The sequence below is a fragment of the Homarus americanus genome, unplaced genomic scaffold (genome assembly GCF_018991925.1).
Source record: "Homarus americanus isolate GMGI-L3 unplaced genomic scaffold, GMGI_Hamer_2.0 scaffold57980, whole genome shotgun sequence".
Classification (NCBI taxonomy): Eukaryota; Metazoa; Arthropoda; class Malacostraca; order Decapoda; family Nephropidae; genus Homarus; species Homarus americanus.
In genome coordinates, this window is record NW_024716703.1 from 13973215 (window position 1) to 14000862 (window position 27648).

The 27648-nt window shown below is 37.2% G+C and overlaps 1 protein-coding gene across 2 annotated transcripts; it reads left to right on the plus strand.

Moving 5' to 3' along the window:
- The first annotated feature begins 847 nt into the window (after positions 1–847).
- Positions 848–22996, plus strand: LOC121858292 (HIG1 domain family member 2A, mitochondrial-like). Of its 2 annotated transcripts, none has more exons than XM_042354617.1 (3): positions 848–898; positions 1046–1221; positions 22749–22996. In XM_042354617.1, the coding sequence occupies exons 2-3, from the start codon at positions 1053–1055 to the stop codon at positions 22904–22906; spliced, it is 327 nt and encodes a 108-aa protein (XP_042210551.1). In that variant the 5' UTR covers positions 848–898; positions 1046–1052; the 3' UTR covers positions 22907–22996. The 2 variants fall into 2 exon arrangements, with proteins under 2 accessions (XP_042210551.1, XP_042210552.1); XM_042354618.1 differs by having other exon boundaries at positions 871–945.
- The last annotated feature ends 4652 nt before the right edge of the window (positions 22997–27648 follow it).

Here is a 27648-nt window from a genome sequence, read left to right on the forward strand (position 1 = left end):
CCTCTGTCATCTTCCCCGCTCTGACTTTCGCTACCAACAACTTTTGGAGCTTCTAAACTTGGACTGAACCAGGGAGACCATTCTACTCTGACCTACAGGACCAGCAAGATCTCTCTCCAGCACCTCACCACCCAGCTTCCTCAGAGAGCTCCTCGCCCTACAGGAACTCTGAGCAAGCTACTCCTCACCTAGTAACTCCTTAGCACTACTCTGTACAACAATATATATACAGAAAACGCATCGTGAGTTTCTATTCTACCTCATTCCTGAGTGTGAGATATCTACATGTATGTACGTTTGTGTGGCCATACAAAGAGAAAATAGACATCTAAAGAGAATTGACTACCGGCCACACCACAGTATGCTACAGTACAACAATATATCATTACAATTATTGAAAAATATTATTTGTTTACTCTCTCTCTCTCTCTACGAATCTGCGTATTTTATGGCAATGGGTGAATATTAGGCTGGTAGATCGCGTCAGGGTACTGGAAAAAGTAGATCACTTCGCACAAAAGGTTGGCCACCCCTGGTCTAGGGGCATCCCTGTTAAAAGTGTGATGACACAAAGCTACTAACGCTGCGATGCTATCATGTATTTTCAACTCTCGGAGTGTACTGAGCCTTGTGCTCCTCAGATTGTGGGAGAAAATCTTGAATTCGTAGTTACCCCTACACTTTAGCGTAAAAATTTCGTTTTCACATATAGTTCGAATTATCTAATAAAACTTTTAAATTTAACCACTAGATGGTAGTACTATATAGGAACAAATGCCATAACCATAACGTTATAATCACCACAAGGATTATTGGGAAAGCCTACAATGTATCTTCTTAGTAAGTTATTGTTATTATTATTATGTTACTGTGAGCAAGGACGTGTTACATCACTGTGGTCAGTGTTATAAACGGAGGTTTACAGTGATTTGAAATTGTATTTAAGTAACTATAAGAGGAATTTAGCTTTATAATGAATGCTTTATTGTTTACATGAACGGCTATCGAGAATTAGGGTTAAAATTTATTGATGTCTTATGTGTAGATTGAGGATGGCAGACGACAAGAATGAGTTGGCTGAGGCAGTGAAGAAGACAGAGTTCACAGAGCTAGACTGGTTGACCCTTAGGAGTGACCTTGGTGAAGTACAGCTCAAGACTCATGAAACTTCCGGCGAGAAATTCAAGAGGAAATTTTATGAGAATCCATTTGTACCTATTGGTAAGTGTGGCACTTGTGATATATAACAGGTTGCATAAATGTTAAGGGTGTGGTTATTTTTCGTTTTCCACCCATCACCTTTTTTCATATGAAAAATATATTTGGTAAAGGTATACGAAACTTATCACCAGAAGGATATGTGCGATTTGCTTGAAATTTTGGTGAATTTTTAGTATCACACCGGGCTTGGGTCCGACTAATTACCCAAATGTACCCGCAATCAGATTCAGATTTGCCCCCGAGGGGGCTAGTTTATTGGGCACCCCCTTACATCCTGTGCAAGGTGAAGCACAGAAGCGTTTACAGCGCCCAACAGGGAAGTATGAAAAGTTCATACTTGCCTTTATGACTCGTACATTAAGGGCGTAAAAGCCTGAAGGGTCATAGGTTCTGTCAAGTTACATAAAGTGAGAGAATGATGAGTGTGTGGGGGGAAAGTTCCCGGTACATTTTATCTGTTTATGGCAAAGAGTGGCAGGTCCCTAATAATGTCAAATGCCAGGCCTATGACTAGCAGGAGGGATATCTGGTCTGGGAGGGAAGAGGTGTTGGTAACGGCTGGGGACCTATAGGAGGAGGTCATAGGGCAAGTGAGGATGTAGTGAGAGAGGGTGTGAGAGTCGGGTTGGCCACGAAGTTTACAAACAGTGCGGTGAGGCTCAGGGTTGCCAATGTACTCCCATAGGTACCTGTACCCTAGGCGCAGTCTCGTGTATATAAGCTGTTGAGATCGAGTCAGGGATTGATATTCTTTGTAGTGGCGGTTGTCGTCACCGGTTAAAGCGTCATAGTGGCATAGTGTGACGCTACCCCGTTGTTTCAGGTGTGTCCAATTTTCGTTGAATGCCTCTCGTTGTGTGGCGTGTATGCGAGATTTGAGATGTTTCAGGGAGAGGGCGAGAGTGGCTTCAGTAGCTTCTTTGGCAAGCTGATCAACAGTGTCACAGGCAGTTTGTAGCCGCAATGAAGTCAAATAATGGTCCTACATGAATAAATCGGACTGCCAATCACTTCTCGACTAGTATTTGGTGTCACGATGTCACAAAAAATTGGTAAACTTAATTTAATCTGAGTTAATAGATTGAGCGCATGTACCTAACCTAACCTAACACAACTCAGATTAAATTAAGTTTACCAATTTTTTGTGACTATGACACCAAATAATAATAGAGAAGTGATTCACAGCCCGATTTACGCTTGTAGGACCATCATTTGACTTCATTGCGACTACATTTGGGTACATTTGGGTTCATTTGGGTAATTACTCGCTCCCTCGGTACAAGCACGCGATCTATTAACTCAGTTTAAATTAGGTTTTCCAATTTTTTGTGAATTTGTGACACCAAATACTAGTCGAGAAGTGATTGGCAGTCCGATTTATTCATGTAGGACCATAATTTGACTTCATTGCGGCTACATATGGGTACATTTGGGTAATTAGTCGGACCGCCGGGCTTTATTTCTGTATTAAAAATATGTATCTCGTAATGTCTACACAATTCTAAGACATTTTTCTTCTATGATATTTCCACCGTAAATTAAGGATAACCGAGATATTAATTTTTTCAAGATTATTACTTTCGCTCAGTCACAAGTGTCGCCATGATTTGTTTACTTACAGCGGAGGTGGTCTTACCCCCTGCTCACGCATCGCTCCTGGCCTTCGACGGGGGGGTTAGGTTAGGTTTTCTTGGTTAGTTAATATAATGTATTAAAAAGAATTCAACCTTTTCCGTTATGGTTGTTGGGGGGTATCTAAAAAACATGTGATTTCTGGTGGAAATGAATATCAAATCCGTTCGAAACTCGTCAAAATATACAGAGGAAAAACCTATTTTTAATATCGTAATAAAGACCGGTGTGATACTATAAATTGACCAAATTTTTTTTTACACTATTAGCATGATATCAAACAGAAATGGAAACGACAATACATAGAACCTACTAGAACCTGACCTAACAAACTCATCCTATTAGGTCACGTTCTAGTCGGTTCTATGGAATCGATGCATTATCGTGTGCATTTATGTTTAATATAATGCTAATAGTGTGTAAAATTTTTTTAAACCAAATCGCACTTAGCCAAAGAGCCTAGGAAACCCGTCTAATGATTCTCTTAAGCAAAAGAACCTGAGAAACCCTTCCTAACCTTACCTTATCATAAGCAAAAGAACCTAGGAAACCCTACCTAACGATTGTCACGAACGAAATTAACCCTAAACAAACAACTTACCTTAATATTTGGCAAGCAAAGTAAGCAAAAGAACCTAGAACACCGTACTCTTGTAACGAAGGGAAAAAAATCTTAAAGAACTTACTTTAATATTGAGGTTGATATTGTGGACAAATGCGTAGGAGCACCTATTACAGTACATTGAAACTCGTATATTTTGTTAGTGTGTAAGTTTCTTCCGCATTTGGAACATTTACAAGTGTTATTAATTAAACCATGGTCACAAATAAGAGCTAACAAATGAGAATCATCAAGAATTAGGCCTGATAATTTGCGATAAGAATAATCACAACCACTGCAGGCCAACATGATGAAAACTAGACGCTCTAACACGTAATAATCACGTCAAGTACCCTCCCCTTGGGGGATCTGTATAAGTGGGAGGACATGCAGTTCATAGAGAACTGTGACGAATGTTAACGGTATAGAAAACGATAACAAGAGAATCCAATCAGTCTAAAATTTGATCATGTAAAAGTAGAAATATGACACAATTACATCATTTATTGCTTGATAATAAAAAATAAAAAAATAGAGACAAACTATAGACGATATAAAGAAAACAGAGAATGCATTTAATAAATAAACAAAAAAGAAGAATAAAGTGGTATTTAAGTAATTGTAAACTTAATGAAGATGCTTAAATATTTTATTTAAAGGGTCAGTAATAATGGAACAAAACTGATACAAGTTGACAGGAAGCGAAGAATGGCGGCAGGATGGGAATTGTGAAGTAGGACTGACTTACAGTAAGAAAGTAAATTTTGCCGTTTGAAATGCACCTACAGACGTAATTTTAATGCCAGAACATCAGTGTTCGTTGTGTTTTTACCCAGTAATTTCCCTTATCTTTCATGCCCTGCCCACTATCAAGGAATTTAAGATCATAGGATAGAGTAATTGAAAAAAATTCCTAAAAAATAAAAAAAAATATAATGGAAAGTTGTCGTTTCTTTTAATATACTTAAAATCATCAAAACAATGAGTATAGCAAAAAATAAAGAAAATCAACAAACAACTTCTGATGATAACAGTTTCGTAAACATTTACCATATATTTTTTCGCTAGGTTTCTTGCTGTTTTAGATGATTCTAACATTTATCTTTGGGGCAAATCAACTTCTTTTTTTTTTCTTTTTTTATATAGTTAGGTTAGGTAAGGTTGGTTGGTTCCTTTGGTATGAGAATAGGATAGTTTTGGTGTATTACTCAAATCTGATCTTAATTTGTTTATGCAAATTGCAAAAAATTGCAAAAAATTAACATTTTCATTTTAACAGAAACCGCTAATTTGCAAAAAATGGAGGTTAGATTTGAGTAAAACACACCAAAAATAACCTATTCTCATATCATAGGAACCAACCAACCTAACCTAACCTATTCTCATACCAAAGGAACCAACCAACCTAACCTAACCTAACCTAATCTAATCTAATTTTTACCCAAACAGACTCGGTTCCTATTTCACCCTTAATTGAATTATTAATACAACATTTTAATATATCCTTGACGAAGCGTGCGACCCCTCCCCCCTTCCTACCTTCCATGTCCTTGTGAAAAAGGTTGTATCCTTCTATGTGGTATTCTGATAAAAAGTTCTTGCTCGCCAGATTCATCCAAGTTTCGGTGATTGCTATGACGTCTACACTATCAATACATGCAACCACTCTCAGCAAGTCTATTTTATTTCTAACACTCCTACTGTTTGTATAGTATACATTTAAACCTACCCTTCCCTGGTCCTGTTTTATCCCTTGTCCTGAGTAACCAATTTTACTCCCCAGGACCTGCTTGTTTTTGTTTTTTGTTTTTTTACACCCTCTTACCCCGACCTTTCTCTACTGGCGAAACTCCCCTTTTGGAGTGACAATTTCACGCTCCAGGGATGCAGACAACGTCTTTAACCCCCTCGCGAGACAAGTGTACTCCGTCACGACTGTACAGGGACTCGTTGCCATATAATGGTTGCCAGTTATCAATGAACGCCCAACCATTGCTTGCACAATGTCTTTCCAGTCGGCAATTTATAGCAATTGCCCTGGACAGCCATTCACCGCCAACTCCTCTTCTTGGCAAGACACCACATACTATCGGGATCCCTCCCCTATCTCTAACCTTCCCTAGCGCCTCCCTATACCTCTTGAAAAGTTCCTCACTCCTAACGTTTCCTATGTGGTTACCTCCTCAACTAAGAAACACTATTGGCTTGGTACCCCCCCCCCTGACAAAACCCTATCTATACTCTCAGCTACATGCCCTATCCCAGCCCCAGGAAAACACACCCTAGTCCTACGTTTCCTATCTCTTGCACAAAAAGTCCTATCTAAGAACCTCACCTGGCTGTCCCCAACTACCACAACCTTACCACTGGGCATGGTTTGACCAACTGCCCTTTTCTCTCCTGGCACCACACCGTCTTGCCTCTTCTCTTCCTCGCCAGATTCCTCTAACACTTGGTAGGGGTTACTGCACTCCACACTCTGGTCAGCTTTCCTGAGTCTGACCCTAGTCCCCTTGGAGACAACCACTCTCCACCCCTGCTCCTCCTGACCCACCTGAAGAAGTTCAGTCCTGAGGGCTTCGTTCTCCCCCTTTAAAATGTCTATCTCTCTCCGCAACTGCTCCAGCTGACTTCACAGAGTGGCCAAGGGGTCTTCTTTCCTCACACACACACACAGTCCCTCTCCCCTTACAACACAACGATCCACTGCGGACATTTCCTATGGTCACTAACACGAGCACTTAGGGGCACGTCCTTCTCCAAGCTAGGTCAGGTCAGTACTCCCATGGTATTTAGTGCTATTCATTTGAATTTGACATTCATTTCCATCGAAATTGAGTCGTTTTTTAGCCCCCCCCCAACATTCTTGGGTGACTCTTGGGGGTTTGGGGTGAGCAAAATCTGAAGCTATTAGGAAGCTAATTTAACCCAACCAAAACCTAACCTAATGCAACCCAGCCAAAACCTAACCTAACCAAAACCTAACCTAGCCTATCTAGAGACTAACCTAAGGCCCACCAGATATCTCTGATGGTAACATATTAATTCTATCAGATATCTCTCATAGTCACCATCTCAGAGACTTTGTAGAGATAACATCAACCCTAATGGCCGCACAGTATTTAATGTGAATTTACCATCTCGGTTATGACCCATTTCTGATGGAAGTGGTATTAGAAAAGGTTTTAATTGACAAGATATAACTTATGGTGAACCCAAAATTGCTCTTAACTCAATTGAGAGTGAAACTGCAATAATACCCTTATTTTGATATCTGGTACCAATGAAAGCAACGTTGTTGAATTGCCTATATAAGGGGTTCTCAACCAGGGGGGAATGAAAACTGATTCGGGAGCAAGAGATATGTTCGATGAGAAATCAAGCCCATAATTTTGGCCCTTGATGTGCGATTCCTACCCAAAAGTGGCAGAAAGAGCTATCCGTGCATTGTTTCCGTTTGTGTCGACATATCTTTGTGAGTCAGGCTTTTCAACTCTGTTGCAAATTAAAACGAAGCAACGTAGTAGATTAGAGGTAGAAAATGACCTGCGTTGTGCCCTTTCAAGCACTCCTCCGCGTATCCCAGAATTGGCGAAGAAAAAACAATCACAGATTTCTCATTGACTGTAATCTTCATCTGAATAAAATTAATTACAAATTTACAATATCCTGGTATTCTATTGAACTCTTTGTTTATTGCATTATGCTTCAGTTTGGTCTGTTAAATAATTCATTATAAATAAAAAAAAACTATTTTACTTTTATTCAAGTTTTATAAATCCATCAACATTTTCAATTGGCATTTAATTTGTAAAACTCCACTATAAAAATAATCCATGTAAAATTGTAAATGTATATGTACTAATATGGAAAAAATAAAGGATTTTCAGTATTATATGCATATTATTTGGAATGCACTTTTTGAGGCAGACAATCTTGGAAAGGAGGGGGGAATGACATTCTGACATATGGTGAAAGGGGTGCATGAGGCAAACAAGGTTGAGAACCACTGGCCTATAAGATCCAGGAATCTATTTTTCTGCCTTTAGCCCCTGCACTATATTCAAGTTGTATTCTAGCTATATATATATTATATATATATATATATATATATATATATATATATATATATATATATATATATATATATATATATATATATATATATATATATATATATATATATATATATATATATACAGTAATACCCTGCTTAACACGGTTTCGCTTAGCGTGATTTCATGTATACGCGGTGCCTCGCCAGAGCCGAACTTTCACTTAACGGGGGGTTTTTCCACGTATACGCACAGGTGTCCGGCTGGAGATGCTATTTTTAGATTCGCCCCACCCTGTCTGCTGTCTGTCTGCCTGTTTTAGCTCATAAAATTCATACAAATTACCCGGCCAGAATATAATTTACATTGCTGGAATTCTTACAATATGATGATCATTTTGAATATAAACATCATAGATTTTCCATTAGACATACAAATTTTAGATATAATGTTTACACTGAGTAAATATGTTATTTTTTGTGCAAAATATATGACATTTGTATTCAAAATATTCCTGGTCTTACAAGGAATCCAGCAATGTCAATTGTATTATTATCCTAACTTTAGTTTGAGGTATTATTTATTACTAAAAAGGTAAATATTCTGGTTTTCCCACACATCTAGTAGGGAGGGTTGGTGGGGGGTGGGGGGGAGGGACCGACCGACCATCTGTTACCGTGTGAAGAATATTTTTTTTTTTATTAACTGAAGATATTTGTTTTAGCTCATAAAATTCATACAAATTACCTGGTCAGAATATAATTTACATTGCTGGAATTCTTATAATTTGATGATCATTTTGAATATAAACATCATAGATTTTGCATTAGACATACAAATTTTAGATATAATGTTTACTCTGAGTAAATATGTTATCTTTTGTGCAAAATATATGACATTTATATTCAAAATATTCCTGGTCTTACAAGGAATCCAGCAATGTCAATTATATTAACCTAACTTTAATCTGAGGTATTATTTAATACTAAATGTTAAAATTTAGTTTTTTCACCCAACATCTCTTGAAGGGAGGATTGGTGGGGGGGAGGGTTGGGACTGACCGACCACCTGGCGTGGTTGGAAGAGGGGGGGAGGCAAGGTGGGGTACTTTGATTGACAGATAGTGTCGTGAAGAATATTTTTTTTTTTATTAACTGATGATATTTGTTTTAGCTCATAAAATTCATACAAATTACCCGGCCAGAATATAATTTACATTGCTGGAATTCTTACAATTTGGTGATCATTTTGAATATAAACATCATAGATTTTGCATTAGACATACAAATTTTAGATATAATGTTTACTCTGAGTAAATATGTTATCTTTTGTGCAAAATATATGACATTTATATTCAAAATATTCCTGGTCTTACAAGGAATCCAGCAATGTCAATTGTATTATCCTAACTTTAGTTTGAGGTATTATTTATTAAAATTTAGTGGTTTTCCCCCCAAAATTTCTCAGAGGGAAGAGCCAGTGAGTGTAGTGTGAGAAGAGGGGGAGGGAGTTGAGTCCATTATTTGAATGGACATTAACTTGGCGACTGTATTTCTCTATTTCTCTTAAGTATTAATTGTGTGCATGTACCATCATAAAATTAAGATGTTATTTTTACTAGAACATAGGTATTGTGTCGGAAAAAGTGGAGTTTGGGGGTCGGGCCAGTTTCTATTGGAATTAATCCCATATGTTCTGTTGTTCACTTAGCGCGGTTTTCACTTAACACGGTACCCTGTGGGTTTTATTGACCGCGTTAAGCGGGGTACTACTGTATATATATATATATATATATATATATATATATATATATATATATATATATATATATATATATATATATATATATATATATATATATATATATATATATATATATATATATATATATATATATATATATATATATATACCGTGTATACAGTCGGCCCTTCACATACGCAGGTTCAGCATACACGGATTCGCAAATATGCGGATTGCCCCGCCGGAGGAATATTCTGTACATTAAAGTAATTGAAGTACTGTACATCCAAATCGCGCGCGCCACCCCACACCGCCCGCCACCCCACGCACACACGCGTCATGCCACCCCGCGCTCCCTCACTCATTCAGTCTCGCTGTAACCACGCTTGTGTTGACATCAGCATTGTAGGTCAACCCTGATTTTTTTTATAAAAAAATCGTTAATTTATGATATTCCTTGTTTATAGATCGACCCAAGTTTTTGAGGGTATTGGAACAACAAAACCTTCAGTAAAAACGCTCTACGTCCTATAAACTGAGGCTCGTCGTGCCTGAAACGCCGAGGGCCGAAGGCAAATTGTTTACCATTTATTATTACGACACTTTACACTGAAACGTGGGTAATTTCAACAAAAATGTTGTATATTTCCATTCAAGTATTTATTCAAGTCAATTAGGAGGGAATATTATTGTAATACAACAGTTTTTTAACTGAAAACCATTCGAAAAGCGATTACGGTAACATCTTTTGAACGAAAGAAAGCGAAAGTCATTGCTTTCGTCACGATTTTATCCCACTTTCCACTGTAATACGTACGTCATTTCAGCAAAAATGTTACATTTCCATGAATGTATTTTATCAAGCACAGTATGAATAGAATATCACTAATATAACAGTACACTACTGTATTTTAACCGAAAACTATTAAAAAAACAAGTAACATCTCTTGAACATTGGAAGGTTAGGTAAAGTCTTTTGTTTTCGTGTAGTTTATCCTTATTTACATTGAAATACATTACGTTTCAGTAAAGCTACTATTTATTTCTGAGAATATGGAAATGTAATATTTTTGCTGAAATGACGTACGTATTACAGTGGAAAGTGGGATAAAATCGTGACGAAAGCAATGACTTTCGCTTTCTTTCGTTCAAAAGATGTTACCGTAATCGCTTTTCGAATGGTTTTCAGTTAAAAAACTGTTGTATTACAATAATATTCTATCCTAATTCACCTGTGGTGCAACAGTTTTTTAACTGAAAACGATTCGAAAAACTCGTGTACCGTCTAGCTGATACGGCAGAGCCCTGGTCGCGGAGGCTTTGTTTTTGCATCAGCCCCTCTTAAGCAGCCTTTAATTTTAGCGTACGTTGAAATTGTGTTTACCGGTATATTCTTATTTTCTTGCTTCTTATTTTCCAGAAATATGACAAGTTTGTATATAATACAATGTTACAGTACTTTTAATTTACAAGTATTCATTTTTAAAAATACAGAAGACACCAAACAAATACCAGTATGGATATTTGCGTGACTCTCCCGCCAAAAAAGACCAAACAGCTGGTACTCTCCCCCAGCCCTACCAAAAATAGCCCAATGACATCTTTCTTGTTTATTCTCTTCCAATTTCTCACTTTAACTGGTATTTTTTTACTTCATATTGCCTACATCAGATAAACTACAGTAATTGAGGTTAGACACTGTTATAAATTTGATTACCGGGCACTGGCAGGATGCCGTTAGAACCACCTGACCCTACCAACAGTGTTGCAAGTCAGACACAGCATTTTTTTTTTTTTACATTTTTGGTGTCTCCATTTGTTAATTTATTTTTCTGTGGGGGTTTGCACAATAGTAAACTGTTTTACCTACAGTATTGTAAAACGATTTGGGAAAAGAAATACTCGGTAACTTAAAATTTTAAACGGAAAATCTTGAAACTGGCAACTGTGTGCTGAAGACGATGACAAGGAAAATTATTTTGATGGATTTTCATGAAAATATTCAGAAATGTGGTATCATAGTATTTATTCAAGTGAATTAGGATAGAATATTATTGTAATACAACAGTTTTTTTAACTGAAAACCATTCAAAAAGCGATCACTGTAAAATCTTTTGAACAACGAAAGAAAACGAAAGTCATTGTTTTCGTCATGATTTTGTCCCACTTTCCACTGTAATACGTACGTCATTTCAGCAAAAATATTACATTCCATATTTATTTCTGAGAATACAGTGACCCCTCGTTTAACGAACACCTCGGTTAACGTAATTTCGATTAACGAACTGCCTTCCATAAGGATCTTCAATTCGGTTAACGAAAAAAAATTCGCTTAACGAACTTCTTACGAACCGACCTCAACATGTTTTCGCTTGCACTGACCGGGCAACCAGCTTTAGTATCAGTCCGCCAATACATTAATCGGTTCTAGGGCTTAAATTCCTTACTATTTTTGTAAATATCAAGAAGTTTATACTATTCAATAATTTTAAAAGTTTAATATTCAATTTTTAGTCATTTTAACAATTATTGAACAAAATTGAAGGTAAAGTGACTAGTTTAATGCGCGGCATCCAGCCTCTTAACACAGCAAACAGGCGTCAGTCTCTCTCTGTTTTCACTGGAGGTAACATCTTGCTTGAGACTCTCTTCAACTAAACGCTTTTTTTCTGTGTTTCCAAGCAAATTATTGGTCATTTTGAAATATATTTTACATATTGACAATATATAATGTAGTGCAGTGTTGATTTAAAGAAAATAATCTTGAATTACACCAGAGCTAAAATTTTATGGGTGAAATGGCGCCATGGGGTGACTTCTCTTCCACCCCAATGCCTTCTCTTCTTCCTTCTCCTCCACCCCCATTCTAAATCCCATCATCATCATCATCATCATCATCCAGGAGCCTTCTACATACACACCTCAAAGTAAGTGAACTTTTCTACCATTTTTGTTGAATTTAGGAAATTTTCGGTGAGCTGGAACCAATTACCCAAAAACCCATTGAAACAATGGTTTCGGTTAACGAACGTTTCGGTTAACGAACGACCTTCTGGAACGGATTGAGTTCGTTAACCGAGGGGCCACTGTATATTCATTCAGTCACAGCTAAGGGAAAATATACTTGTGATGTAATATTTTAATGAAAATACCCGGTATTTAGAAATACGGTGTTGTAGTTTTCTTTTGTTTCAAATTTAATTAACAAAGATTGATGTTTCAAATGTAATGAACAAAAATTTGTGTATCTATAAATAAACTTTAAAAAATGAATACTTTATGTTTTACATTGTCCTGTGCTACCATACCATGGATTTGGCTACTTTGGGCTTGCTATGATGACGCAAGAGACTGCCCTGGCAACTGTACCGACACTCACAGCTGGTGGTGCGTTGGTGCATCGTTTCCATTGTTTACTGGTAGTTATTGGTAAATATTTTTCAACCTAACGAAACTATTACCCGTTTAGAGGTCGACCCCCAATTTTTTGCCAAAAAATTTGGTCTTAAAAACTCGAACTACATACAGGTATATACGGTAAATAAGGACATGGGGGGCCAGGGGTGTTTTTAGGGGGGGGCCGACTTATGCGGACTTAGACTATGATAGTGTGGGATTTTTAAACATTGTTCTGTAAGTATGGTATGTTGCTGCCATCTGGCATCACAAAAATTGTGACCAAGTCCCAGGTTGCTGATCTGACTTTCTGCCTCATTTACACACAATTGCAGGGTCTCAATTGTTTCTCTTACTTTGACAACACAACATCCATATATTGTTTCTCACTCTTGATCTTTTTTTTATTATTATTTCTTTATGGTTCCTTATTATTATTATTATTATTATTATCATTATTATTTTATTATTTTTATTTTTGTATTTTTTATTACAAATTTTACCTTATCTGAATTACTATTATTATTATTATTATTATTATTATTATTTTATTTTTTATTTTTTATTATTATTACATTTTCAACCCCCAAGCCCCAGTGTGGGTAAGTGACCTGTGCCCGGGTGGGCTAATCCCCGTAAAAAAAAAAAAATAATGACCCTTTGGGTACTCCACTAGTGATGTTACCCCAATCGGATTTAGTTCCGTTAATGCTTAATCGCTGTTTCCTGTCCTGTAACCACGCCCTAATCCATTTTAGAACATATCCAATTCCATGAGCCTCCACTTTTCGTACTAGCCTCTCGTAGGGGACTCTGTCGAAGGCTTTGCTAAAGTCAAGGTATACTGTACTACATAATTGTTTCCGTCATTCACTGATTTGAAAACAGGGTTAATTGATTTATCAGACATGAACGCCCACTTGTAAAGCCATGTTAGGAATCAATGATCAACTTGTGCTTCTCGAGGTGATTTCAAAGAGTTTAAAATTATTGCTAACAGCAATTTGCCAACAATTGATGTAAAACTGATTGGATGGTTGTTAGAGGATAGTGATCTGTCTCCATTCATGAAAATTGGTATCACATTCGCTATCCTCCAGGATTCTGGTACTACACACATTTTTAATGATATGTCAAACAAATTTGCTCAGGGCATACCAAGTTCTTCCTTACATTCCTTAATACTTTGGCAAATAACTCATTGGGACCTGGTGAATTATTAGGCTTTAGTTTGTCTATTTGTTTACTTACATCGTTAATAGTCACTACTGTCTCGCTTAATCTATTTTCTTCACTATCTCTGTATATAGTCGGTGCCTCGGGTATCAATTTTAAATTCTTGGTTGTGAAAATTTTTGAAAATTATCTGTTTAAATTATTGCTAATTTCTCCGTCGTTATCAGTTACTCCACCAGTATCTGACTGTATTGGTCCAATCTTGTCTCGTAATTTAGTTTGATACATATGGAAGAATCCCTTGAGGTTTGACTTTGCCTCTCTTTTGCAAGTTACTACCTTCAGTTCATTATTCCTCTTTGCTTTCTTAGCTCGGTCTTAACCCTACTGGCCAATACTCTATAACAATCTCAGAGGTAAACTTCAACACAATTTATTCTCCTACCTACAGTATAGCCTTCCTTTGTGCAATAATATACTTTAAATAATTATTTATCCATTTGGGGTCATTTTTATTTGATCTGAGTTTTCTGTATACAGTGGCCCCTCGGTAAACGAGCACAATTCGTTCCAGAAGGTTGCTCGTTAACCGAAACCATTGTTTCAATGGGTTTTTGGGTAATTGGTTCCAGCTCACCGAAAATTGCCTAAAATCAGCAAAAAAGGTAGTAGAGTACACTTACTTTGAGGTGTGTATGTAGAAGGCTCCTGGATGATGATGATGATGATGATGGGAATTAGAATCGGGGTGGAGGAGAAAGGAGTAGAGAAGGCATTGGGGTGGAAGAGAAGTCACCCCAGGCGCCATTTCACCCATAAAATTTTAGTTCTCTTGGTGTAATTCAAGATTATTTTCTTTAAATCAACACTGCACTGCATTATATATTGTCAATATGTAAAATAAATTTCAAATTGACCAATAATTTGCTTGGAAACACAGAAAAAAAGCGTTTAGTTGAAGAGAGTCTGAAGCAAGATGTTACCTCCACTGAAAAGACACAGAGACTGACGCCTGTTTGGTGTGTTGACAGGCTGTTTTGCGCGCATAAAACTAGTTTCCTGTACTTCAATTATGTTAAATAATTGTTAAAATGACTAAAAAATTGAATATTAAACTTTTAAAATTATTGAATAGTATAAACTTCTTGATATTTACTAAAATAGTAAGGAATTTAAGCCCTAGAACCGATTACTGTATTGGCGGACTAATACTACAGCTGGTGGACCTCCAAATTTAAGCGAAAACATGTTGAGGTCTGCTTGTAAGAAACTCGTTAATCGAGGGATTGCTTGTTAACCGAAGTTAAGAATCTTATGGAAGGTAAATCGTTAACCGAGACGCTCGTTGACCGAGGGATCACTGTACAGTGGTCCCTCGGTTAACGAACGGTTCAATTAACGAAATTTGTGTTCACAAATTATCTCCCCTAAGGATTTTCAGTTCGATTAATGAACAAAACTTCGATTAACGAAATCCTTACGACAATCACGTTTTGTTGTACGCATCAGCTGATCAGCTAGTCCGCCAATACAGTAATTGGTTCTATGTTTACATTCGTTTCCAGTGGAGTAAATATCAAGAAAGTTAGTCTCGTGAACATTTTTGCATTTAATTATACTGTATTAAAATTATTGGTCATTCTAATTTAGTTAACATATTGATAATATATACAGTACAGGGAACAGTTTTTGTGAGCCCATCAGCTGATTGAATCACCTAACAAGACTTCTCAGTTTAACATTGTTTACTGTGGAGTGAACATCGATTTTGTTGGTCTCTTGAATATTTTTGCATTTTTACATTAAAATTATTAATCATTCTGAAATTTAGTTAACATATTGATAATATACAGTGCAGAAATTATTATGAAACACGAAGAAGGCATTAGAACCAATGCACTCTGTAAAGAATATGGCATGTCATCATTGACTGCCTCTACAATCAGCTGTTTGATATGTAAACAAAGCTGCCGGGAATACGACACACACACCTCAAAGTAAGTTAAAATACAGTATTCTATTGTTTTTAGTTATTATTATATAGTATACTGTACAGTACAGTTCTGTACAGTGGTCCCTCGGTTAACGAACACAATTCGTTCCAGAAGGTCATTCGTTAACCGAAAATTTTGTTAACCGAAACCATTGTTTCAATGGGATTTTGGGTAATTGGTTCCAGTTCACCGAAAATTACATACAAAGTAAAAAAAAAAATGCAGTAAAGTACACTTACTTTGAGGTGTGTAGAAGGCTCCTGGTTGATGATGATGATGATGGGAATTAGAAGTGGGGGTGGAGGAGAAGGGAGAAGAGAAGGAAATGGGGGTGGAAGAGAAATCACCCCATGCTTCATGCCGTCATTTCACCCATAAAATTTTTAGTTCACTTGGTGTAATTCAAGATTATTTTCTTTAAATCAACACTGCACTGCACTATATATTGTCAATATGTTAAATAAATTTCAGAATGACCAATAATTGTACCGTAAAAACGTAAAAATACTCTTGTGTTCAAGAGACCCACAAGCAAGAAATTTCCTCCACTGAACAGATATACAAACTGAGGCCTTGGTGGGTGAGTGAAGTGGCTGATGGGCGCACCAAAAACTAGTTCCCTGTACAGTGGCCCCTCGGTTAACGAACTCAATCCGTTCCAGAAGGTCGTTCGTTAACCGAAACGTTCGTTAACCGAAACCATTGTTTCAATGGGTTTTTGGGTAATTGGTTCCAGCTCACCGAAAATTTCCTAAATTCAACAAAAATGGTAGAAAAGTTCACTTACTTTAAGGTGTGTATGTAGAAGGCTCCTGGATGATGATGATGATGATGGGATTTAGAATGGGGGTGGAGGAGAAGGAAGAAGAGAAGGCATTGGGGTGGAAGAGAAGTCACCCCATGGTGCCATTTCACCCATAAAATTTTAGCTCTCTGGTTTAATTCAAGATTATTTTCTTTAAATCAACGCTGCACTGCATTATATATTGTCAATATATAAAATATATTTCAAAATGACCAATAATTTGCTTGGAAACACAGAAAAAAAGCGTTTAGTTGAAGAGAGTCTCAAGCAAGATGTTACCTCCAGTGAAAACAGAGAGAGACTGACGCCTGTTTGCTGTGTAAAGAGGCTGGATGCCGCGCATTAAACTAGTCACTTTACCTTCAATTTTGTTCAATAATTGTTAAAATGACTAAAAAATTGAATATTAAACTTTTAAAATTATTGAATAGTATAAACTTCTTGATATTTACAAAAATAGTAAGGAATTTAAGCCCTAGAACCGATTAATGTATTGGCGGACTGATACTAAAGCTGGTTGCCCTGTCAGTGCAAGCGAAAACATGTTGAGGTCGGTTCGTAAGAAGTTCGTTAAGCGAATTTTTTTTCGTTAACCGAATTGAAGATCCTTATGGAAGGCAGTTCGTTAATCGAAATTACGTTAACCGAGGTGTTCGTTAAACGAGGGGTCACTGTACTGCAATTATGTTAAATAAGTGTTAAAATGACTAAAAAATTTAATATAAAACTTGGAAAATTATTGAATAGTACAACCTTCTTGATATTTACTCCAATTTTAACGAATGTAAGCCCTAGAACCGAATTCTGTATTGGTGGACTAATCTTCCAGCTGGTGAGCAAGCCAATGCATGTCGAAACATTTTTGTAAGAATTTCGTTAACCAAATTTTTGTTCGTTAACCGAATTGAATATTCTTATGGAAGGTAATTCATTAACCGAAATTTCGTTAACCGAGGCGTTCGTTAACCGAGGGACCACTGTACATGTATTTAGTTTATATGTAATGTTTTGTTAATTCTATTACCAGTTACAGCACTTTGTATGTATACTTTTTCTGTGAGTTGGAACCAATTACAGTTGGGTCTTCATTTGCGCTGTCAATTGAACCCGCGGAGTACCGCGTGAAACAAGATACGATTAAATAAAATAACAGAACATATGGGATTAATTGAAATAGAGACTGGGCCGACCACCAAACTCCACATTTTCTGACACAATACCGACACAGTACCTAGTTGTAGTAAAAAGAACATCGTAATTTTATGATGGTATGCACACACAATTAATATTTAAGAGAAGTACAGTCACCGGTTAATGTCCATTCAAATAATGGACTCGACCCCCCCCCCCCCTTCCCACGCTCGCTGGCTCCTCCCTCTCTGAGAAATGTTTGGGAAAACATACTAGGCTTACATGTTTAGTAATAAATAATACCTCAGACTAAAGTTAGGATAATATAATTGACCTTGCTGGATTCCTTGCAAGACCAGGAATATTTTGAATATAAACGTCATATATTTTGCACAAAAGATAAAATTTTGGCTCTTTCTAATGAAAATTCTTACATTAGATCTAAAATTTGTTTGTCTAATGCAAATTCCATGATGTTTATATTTAAAATAATCACAATCTTATAAGAATTCCAGCAATGTAAATTATATTCTGGCCAGGTAATTTGTATGAATTTTATGAGCTTAACAAATATCTTCAGTAAATAAAAAAATTATACTTCACCCGCATAAATGACCAAATTTAGTATAAATGACCAAATTTACCGCGTAAATCAAGCATTTCATTTCTGGCAAGGCACCGCGTAAATGCGTAAATGACAAAACGCGTAAACCAAAACCTTGTAAATCCAGACTCGACTGTACCCAGTATCCCATTGAAATAATAGATTCGGTTAACGAACGACTCTGTGGAACGAATTGTGTTCGTTAACCGAGGGACCACTGTAGTATATTCTGCCTTTGTGCATTAAGTAACTCATTATTTAAATTGTTATGGAACTACCAGTGACTACACAGATACCATAAATACTGTAACTTAATACAGTATGTTGAGAAAGATCATTGTTAGCTACTAGTGTTTTACTTGAAGAACAACGGGTCAGGTGTGGTGGTGTTGGATACTGTACAGGCTTGCACTTAAAAATCCAAGCATCAGTTATCGGAAAACTGAAAATATGATGAAGAAAATGTGAGTGGTGGCATTTTAACTACTGTATACAGTGTACTGCACTCAGGTATAGTCCAAATTTTTATGATAAAATTTTAAGCAAAAAGTAGTGGGCTAGATTATATGCACAGTATTTTTGAGGGGTTAAGGTTCATGCCTCTCTGTGGGTCATTTATTTACGGTGAACAATAACTACCCAGTGCAATGCATGTTCACGGTAGGTTAACTTTGCTAGTAAGTTCCTTAATGCTACATGAAGAGCAGAATCTCATGCACCATTTATACCACTTTAAATTTACAAATACCTGTACCTTACAGATAAGGAATTACAGATAATTTTCTTTTCTTTTGCATCTGTTTACATCATTGGAATTTTTTCAACCTGTAGTTACTTATTTATGCAGTGGCATTCTTCCTCTTTGAATAAAATACTTATTATATACTAATGTAGAGTTTTTAGTTCTATGGGAAGTTGTGTCTAGATAATTCAGCTCATATTCTTCTGAGAACTCAATCCTGTATATATCTCAATACCATACTGAACTGCCTTTTTGAAAAACTAGTTCAGTTATTTGCATCCTCTTTTTTAAACACTGAGGAGAAGAATTAGTTTAGTGCCTCAGCTTTGTCCTGGCCACATAACTTCCACCTGCAAACCTCAGTTCAGATACACCCACACACTTTCTTAATATTGACTTTCAAAAAGAGGGCCAACAGACTGTACCAGCACTCAGGCACCTCATGTACCAAGATATTAGAATTTTTCCAACTGCTTAGTTTATACTTTGAAAGGGCAAGGGGTGATTTACTAGAAGTTTAAAAGCACTCAAAAGGGTGCACAGTAGGTGACCACCCAAGTAGAGTCAGAGGCAATCAGTACAGAAAAGTGTCAGAGGTAAGTTCTTTGGAGTAAAAATTTTGAATTCATGGAATAACCTGCCATAGTGTGTTGTGATGGCACCAAACTTGAGTTCATTTAAGACCAGACCTGACCAGCACTGGCTCATATACAGGTATATTCATGGGTCCGTATATGGTGAGTACTGTACTTGTTAATACTGTAGTGCATAACATAAGAAAAACTGACTACCTAACTGGTTAGTAAGTTGACTAGTGAAAGAGAAGTAAAACAAAAGGAAGCCTTGGGGTTCAACTGGATGTTGGTTGCACTTCTCCCTTTAGAACTCACTTTTATACTTTCTACAGTACAGTACTGTACATATTCAATACAGTACTGGATCTGAACGTAGCAACACATCTATTGATACTCAGAGAATTCTTAATTTTGGCAAGTGCTGCTCTGCTCATGTATAAAAGTTACCTGGTTATTCTTCAACTGACAAGCTTTTGTTGCAGTTTCCGGTTATCTGTGGTAGCACTAATTAGAGGTGAACTGGAAGCAACATTCATAAATGTTTTTGGGTTAAGTTTTGAAAAGCAAATGGGGTTTTCTCCATTTATTAAGAAAATAAACTATTGCACAATAACTGGGATATCACCGTCATTAACGCTATGAGCTGTGAGCATTAATAATGGACGAGGCTTGGGTATATCTAGTTTCTTAGAGCTCAGAGACGGGAGTTGAACTGGTGATAGCCAGCTACTTAATTGATGACTGCTGTCAAAGTGTGAGGGAGCAGTGGAAATACACTGTCACATATCCACTTGATGACTACTCATGGCTCATAGGAAATTTACCATGGGTGATGTAATTGTATAAACCTAATGTGTGTAACCTAGGGTTGCCATATCTGAACATTAAAAAAAGAGGACGCCCCCGAAGACATCCCCCCGCCCGGCACACACAGGCTAATATACAACATACATGGTATAGAAATCTTAAAAAAACAATACCTTTGCTTAAGGCTGAACATCTTCATTCCCTTAGCTGCAGTCTTCTTCCCCCACTGTGTGTGTGACTTGATGTGCCCATGCATACTTTTCTGCAGATCGGATCTTTTTCAGTATTGGCTGATTGCTCTTTAGAAAGGTATAAAAGTCACTGCAAGATGTTTCTCGGAAGTTGTACTGTACAGTCAGAATGCCTTTCATTGTTTCAACACTCAATTTGTTCCTTTCCTCTGTCCATTGACTTTGCATTAGTGAAAAAACTCTTTCTACATTTGCATTGTGAGATGATATAGCAAAGAAGAATTGTGCAATTCTTAGCAATTCTGAGTGGCATTCAATGTTCTTTGATTTTTCAAAGTATCTGGTCCACGTTTTATGTGTTGGCAGATTACTAAATTCTTCATCACTCTTGTAATTTTCCACAAACTGCTTCAGGTTACTAACTTGGTCAAAACACTTCATAAACGTCTACCCCCTTATCAATCAAATATTTGACAGCTAAGTTGACAACACCGTACAGGCGTACAAGTGACTTATCAGCTGACGAAAACTGAACGAGATCTCTACCGTTTCCACCTCCCCTCTCTCTCTCTCTCTCTCGTCATTACAGTTTCATGTTTTTTCCGTGGAGAAAATGATGGAAGATGAAATTCCGGATTTTTGAAGAATTTTAAAAATTCCTTCTGGATGAAGATTTCGAGACCTAAATGGAGGACATGTCCGGGAAAATACGGACGTATGGCAACCCTAATGTAACCCACAGTAAGTAGTAGGCAGTTACCAAACAGGGAGGTACTACTGCCTGGAAAGATATTGGAAGTATAATGTATTGTCTAATGGTAGACCCTGCTGCCATATAGCATCACGAAAATTTTGACCAAGTCCCCGGTTGCTGATCTGCCTTTCTGCCTCATTTACACACAATTGCAGGGTCTCAATTGTTTCTCTTACTTTGACAACACAACATACATATATTGTTTCTCACTCTTGATCTTTTTTTTTTTTTCATTTTTGTATTTCTTTATGGATCTTTATTATTATTATTATTATTACAGGTTGTACCTCTCTAGTCGGGCAATCTCGGGACCTTACCGGTGCCGGACCATGGAAATTCACCCTCAAAACACTCTACATAAAGCATAAAAACAAAGATAGGACATAAATAAATAAGAAAAAGTAAAACTGTTAAAATACTATTTCATTTACCTTTAATGCAACCATAATTCTGCTTCCAAAGTGAAGTGATGTAATGTAATTTGAGTTACATCAGGGATGTTGGCTATTGGGCAAACTAAAATCGCTCCGGACCACAGAATGCCGGACTAGAGAGGTACAACCTGTATTATTATTATTATTATTATTATTATTATTGTTACTACATTTTCGCTCCCCAGTCCCCGACGTGGGTCAGTGACCTGTGCCCAGGTGGGTTAATCCCCGTAAAAAAAAAAAAAGTACAGGGTATTACTGTGCTAGACAGGGGCTAATACAATCTTCTTAAGATATTTTTAATCAGATACTCTAGACTATTTCACTTTACTCTTAATGATTTTCCGGGAAGAATCCCCATATTTGCTGTTTGGCCACAGTTGATGTTCATTTCATCCTCCCTCATTTTCTAGTAATCACCATTTTAATATTTAAACTGTGGCTTACTCTCATCAGTTACCAAGTACAGTAACAATTAAATCTGAGAAAAACAAATAAACAATGGTGTACATGATGACTAGTACTGGTGGGAGCTGAATGTATTCAGCCCTCTAGACTTGCTCGCCATACAGAGTTGCTCAATCTCAACTCGTGTATAGAATGGAATTTCATAATGAAACCATCATTTCTCTTGTACTGTGCAATATTGCATTCATTTCTTATTTCACATTTATTGATTTGTCAATACTGTGCTGTAGAATGTTCCATATGTGTGTTTTATTTACAAAATCTTCGTGTCCTCAGGTTGACTTTGCACTTACAGTTTAGTACATATACAGGGTACTGTATTTCAGTTTGTGGGAGCAGGTGACACATGAATTAGTTGTGTCCCTAATATATTTAAACCAATAAGGTTGATTTTATTTCTAATGATGGTGCTTTTACAGGATGTGGATTAACTACAGCTGCTCTCTGCTATGGGTTGTGGAGTTTTAGCACTGGCAAACGCAAGTCATCGCAGAACATGATGAGGCTCCGTGTATTTGCACAAGGCTTTACTATTGTTGCTCTGATGTTGGGTATTGTGAAAACTTCACTTAAATGATGAATTAGCTGAGTATTGTTCAGTTAAAGTGACAAAATCTAGTGTGTATGTATGTATGTACAATAAGTTCTCATAAAGAGTCGCAAGGAATTTTAGTTTTATTTGAACTATATTTAGTGGTAATAAATAGAATACATTTTAACACTGTCAATACAGTGTTATAAATGTAAAGTCATGTGAGTGATATTATGGTACTGGTATTTAAATGAGAAAAAATCCAAATATCATTAGGTAAAAAAATTATTGAAGTCTTCCTATAATGTTTTGTCAACACAATACCTGTACTGTACAGTATCAGGCCTCGCTGCTGCACATCGTTAAGATCTCAAGAGTTTGTTTGTTTGTTTATTAATACAGTATCGCACATGTTTATGCATCAGATTATTACTCTAATGCCTTTTCTATAAGTTATTGTGTACAGCACAGTTTATACACAGTATTATATTGTTATAGATGTAATGTTTTGTAATTTCCAGTATAAATACAGTTATGTATCCATTACTCTAATTTAAAGCCTGTCGTCATCCACTAAGCAATTCGTAATACACTTAACAAAGATGAAGACCGAAAATACTGTTGCACCCTCTTAAGGATTCACCTCCCAATCCTAATGTGAAACCTTGGTGAACCCAAAGACCCAAACTACTTCATCGGCTTTTAGTCAGTTCAGGAAAGATGTGAACAGAATAAAGCTCTTAAGAGTGAGGGATGAACCTAGAAAGAAGTGTTTAGTTCCTATGTTCCAAGCAGAAAACAGAAGTCCTTTGACTAGATAGTTGGACTTTATAGGAAACCAGCTACTAGTTGAAGTGACTGACATCTCATTCCCTGTGGCACAATGTGTTTAAGGGATGTTTTCATATCAGGTAAAGATTCTGTGAGAGAGTAGTTACAGAACTTGATATGTATATTTTACTCACCTTTTGGGTTCACAAAGTGGTAATTTGAATCATTTTGGAAGAACTTCCATGGTTATTTGGTGAATCCAGTACTGTACAATATTGGTTTTAGTATTTATAATCGTAATTTGCTTTTCTAATACAACCATAGCTGCTAATTCTTTTGCATATTGACCATTTTTTTCTGGGGGATAGCTGTGATGGACCTTACGTGGAATGGATTTGTTAGTTTTTGGGCCTCTTCAAGGGAGGTGTTATGCCTATCACGACTTAGGAGAGATTTTACTTAGTAAACCCTAAAGCCTCTTTGTATTTCCTGTAGAGGACCATAAAGCCACACAGAATCAATAACAATAATTCCTGGATTACCCCTGCCCTCGCTAATAAAAAAAAAAACTATAGTTAGTTGATAATATTGTAATTGCCATGTTTATTATAAAACTTTAATATAATACAAAAATATACAACACAGGTTTACCTTACATCATGATTACAGTGGGTGGGTACTTTGCCGACAAATATTCTCAGCAATGGCTACACACTGGACATTCAAAACTAATTAAATTACCCACCTGAGTCAGAATAATTTAATTAAATAGATACTACTGGTATAGAACCCAAAATGTGGTGCAGTATGTATAAGGGAAAAACCTGACTGTGTGCCACTCCAGTAAACAATTACACCATCTCCTTCTCCAGTCACCAGTGACCATTCCACCTCCACCTGACAGTGGTCAGGTCAGTAACACGAGACTCACTAATCCCCTACCACACCTTCATCGCAACATTTCTTACATTTTTTTCATAAAAGTATTGAGCCACCGTCATTATTATCATGTTTTAGTGACTAAAGTGAGCAGTGTAACTTTGAAAATGTTTGGCAAGCATTTTGCTCACGATCTTTAAGGCCACTCTTCAGACTCCCCAGAGTGTGTGTGGGACTCAGGTTGATGTCTCCACTCCACCTTAAGATTCCCCTTAGCCCTGAAAGGGACATGTGATGATGACTAGACTACTCTTAATGAAGTGGTGAGTGTTTTTTAATTTTTGTAGTGCTAGTAGCATTCTAGGATTTTTTTTTTTCAGTGATACACATGGGTGTCTAACTGGCCAGAAACCTATCCCATTGAACCCCATGTTATAATGAAGCTGATTTAGGACATTTCGATCAGCGATGGGGTTTTGAGGAACCTAACCCCAGTGAATATTGTACTGTATTGACAGATGTTTGTTTTTGTAAGACCTGCATCTGCTTTATCTGTTGCAGTTCTTCAGAGAGGAACAATTACCGTATTTGCCGGTGTATAAGATGCACCCTGTTTCACAAGGATATTTTTTGGGAAATTTTTTTTAGTACGTTTCATCATACATTTATTGAAAGTGATTTTAAAGTGGCTTTGTAGGGGAAAACATACGAGTTTGTGCATGTAAATACAATACAGCCACACCTCAACTTACGACGGGGTTAGGGACCCAAATCCAGGTCGTAAGTCGAATTGGTCGTAAGTCGAAAATGCGAAGTTAATATATAGAAAATCTAAAATGGGTGTCTCTTTTTCTTCTCAGCTCCACAAAACTCTCACTTTTAAGCATGCCAGCCATTTTCAAGGGAATTACAAACAAAAATTTTGTCAGTACACAGCGCAATCACTAACATCGGGACTCGAATATTTGGTACGACTGGGGCGGTCGTATGTCCGGGTGGTCGTAAGTCGAGTAGTAGCTGTATACACTGGAATAAAGTAGGAAATCATATATAGTAACATTATACTAACCCAATTCTACCTCTGATCAGAGCAGCTGTGTGGCTTGTTTATATTTTGGTCAAGTGAATTACCGACAGGATGTGAAACTCGTATTTATGGCTGTGATGTTTGTGTTGCCACGATCAGCCACCAGGGTGTAGCACTATCGTTATTGTTTTGGCATCATCGACTCATTGCAAGTGGCTGACTGGCGGCTGAACTTTCTGTTAACATTTCTTTAATCTTTCTCGGGGCATTTTTCATTTAGATAATAAACAAATGTTTCTTAAAGGTAACACAGTCATTAAATAATGTAGGACATGTATCTGGTGTGGATTATGTATGCTGGGGAAGGAGGTACAGTGAAATGATGTGAGCTTCCCTGAGCCGTTAAGCCAATGTAAGCCATTATTTACCTGGTACATCTTCGGCAAATTTGCTGTAAGTTTGTGATAATAGATTGTGATAATTTGGCTTGTTTTTCAATATTTAAATATTAGTAATATTATTAGTAACACAATTTTTGTGCTTAGTGGACTACTGCTCGTCCCAGACTCCCTAGCTAGGCACCTCCGCCTACGGCGCTCGGCCTCCCATCCATAATATGGGCGCATTAGACGCAGGGTGATTTGTGATATTTTTTTTTTTTAACTCGCCTTATACTCCGGCAAATACGGTAGTCTATGATACCATGAGGTTAGGTCTAGTCTCTAAAATGCCCTATAGTACTCAGGAAGAGTGCAACTTTAAAAAATTGACTAAATTCTACAATCAATGTCAAAGTCTTACATGTAAATCTTAACTCACTCGTTATGTAGTCACTTAGTTACACATGCTAATTGCTCCTCTCTGAACAACTGCATCAGAAAAAGCAGATGCAGATTTTACAATAACAAACACACATTTTCAATCAACCGACAGTCTAACATATCTCAGTGTTAACGCTCATCGGAGCGTAATTGATTTGTGTTGGAGAATAAGACCCACAACGTTGACGCGTAGAATATAATTCGGTCAAAACCTGTTCAAGAACAATTCACATATAACAAATGCTGTTATCTCAGGACACACAGTATGAATAATACAATCAGTATACAGTACATAGCCTGTTAACATCTTAAGTATAACTCACATGTTACAACTGTTGATACATCAGGAGACAAGTTGTATAATATGATCAAAATACAGTACATAAATATACTTATTAAAGTTATTTTGAGTTTTTTAGAGGATTTAATAGTTCACAATCACACTCACGTTTTAGGGTCTAGGGTTTGACCAGCGAGAACTGGTGCAATATCCTCTTGGTATATGTTAGTCGAACGAAAGATGTTGTCTCTACTGCAGGAAGTGACAGACTGCCTTCGAGCAGTTGCAGCTGCCTGGACCGTCGCCTATTTAAAACACCTCAGCAAAATTCGTTGTCAACACTATGTCGCTCCTCTCATCCTCTCTCTCTCTCGTCTAATTTATCTTATTGTGGCTATCCCTCTCTTTCTCTCTCTCTTCTAGTTTATCTTTCTGTGGCGGTAACACTCCCCCTGTCGGGCTTCGCACGAAATCACGGCATATTATTAGATTCACTCCGACCTCTTCCAACAGGCAGAGTCTCGTCATGGGCGTATTGAGACTGAGTCCTTTGTCTTCACTTTAACACCTCGCACCAGGCCATCTTTGCTCGGTAAAGCCTCCAGTACTCTCCCTAGCATCCACTTACTCCTGGGAAGGGGTTTTCCAGATATGATCATGATATCCCCAGCGTGGAGATTACGGCGAGTTTTGAAGAACCTTTGTCGCTGACGTAATGTTGGGAGATATTCTTTTACCCACCTTTTCCAAAATTGGTCCGCAATGAATTGGGCATGCTTCCATGTTCGTCGGTACCCTTCTGTCATGGACCGATCGCCTCCGGTGGACAGTGCCTCCGGGTTCATCCGTAGTATGTGAAGCAGCGTTAGTGTTTCTAGATCCTTTGGGTCATCAGACACTGGGGTGATGGGCCTTCCGTTGATGATCCCTTCTACGGCGCAGAACACAGTGCTGAGGCGTTCATCCTCTAGTGTCTGGGTGCCCACCACTCCCTGGAGGACCTTCCTTA

What these genes read in the sequence shown, in the direction of transcription:
- LOC121858292 (XM_042354617.1), top strand. Translation starts at nt 1,053, where the DNA reads ATGGCAGACGACAAGAATGAGTTGGCTGAGGCAGTGAAGAAGACAGAG. An exon ending in GAATCCATTTGTACCTATTG is followed by an intron (nt 1,222 to 22,748) that starts GTAAGTGTGGCA and finishes GTGCTTTTACAG; the next exon opens with GATGTGGATTAACTACAGCT.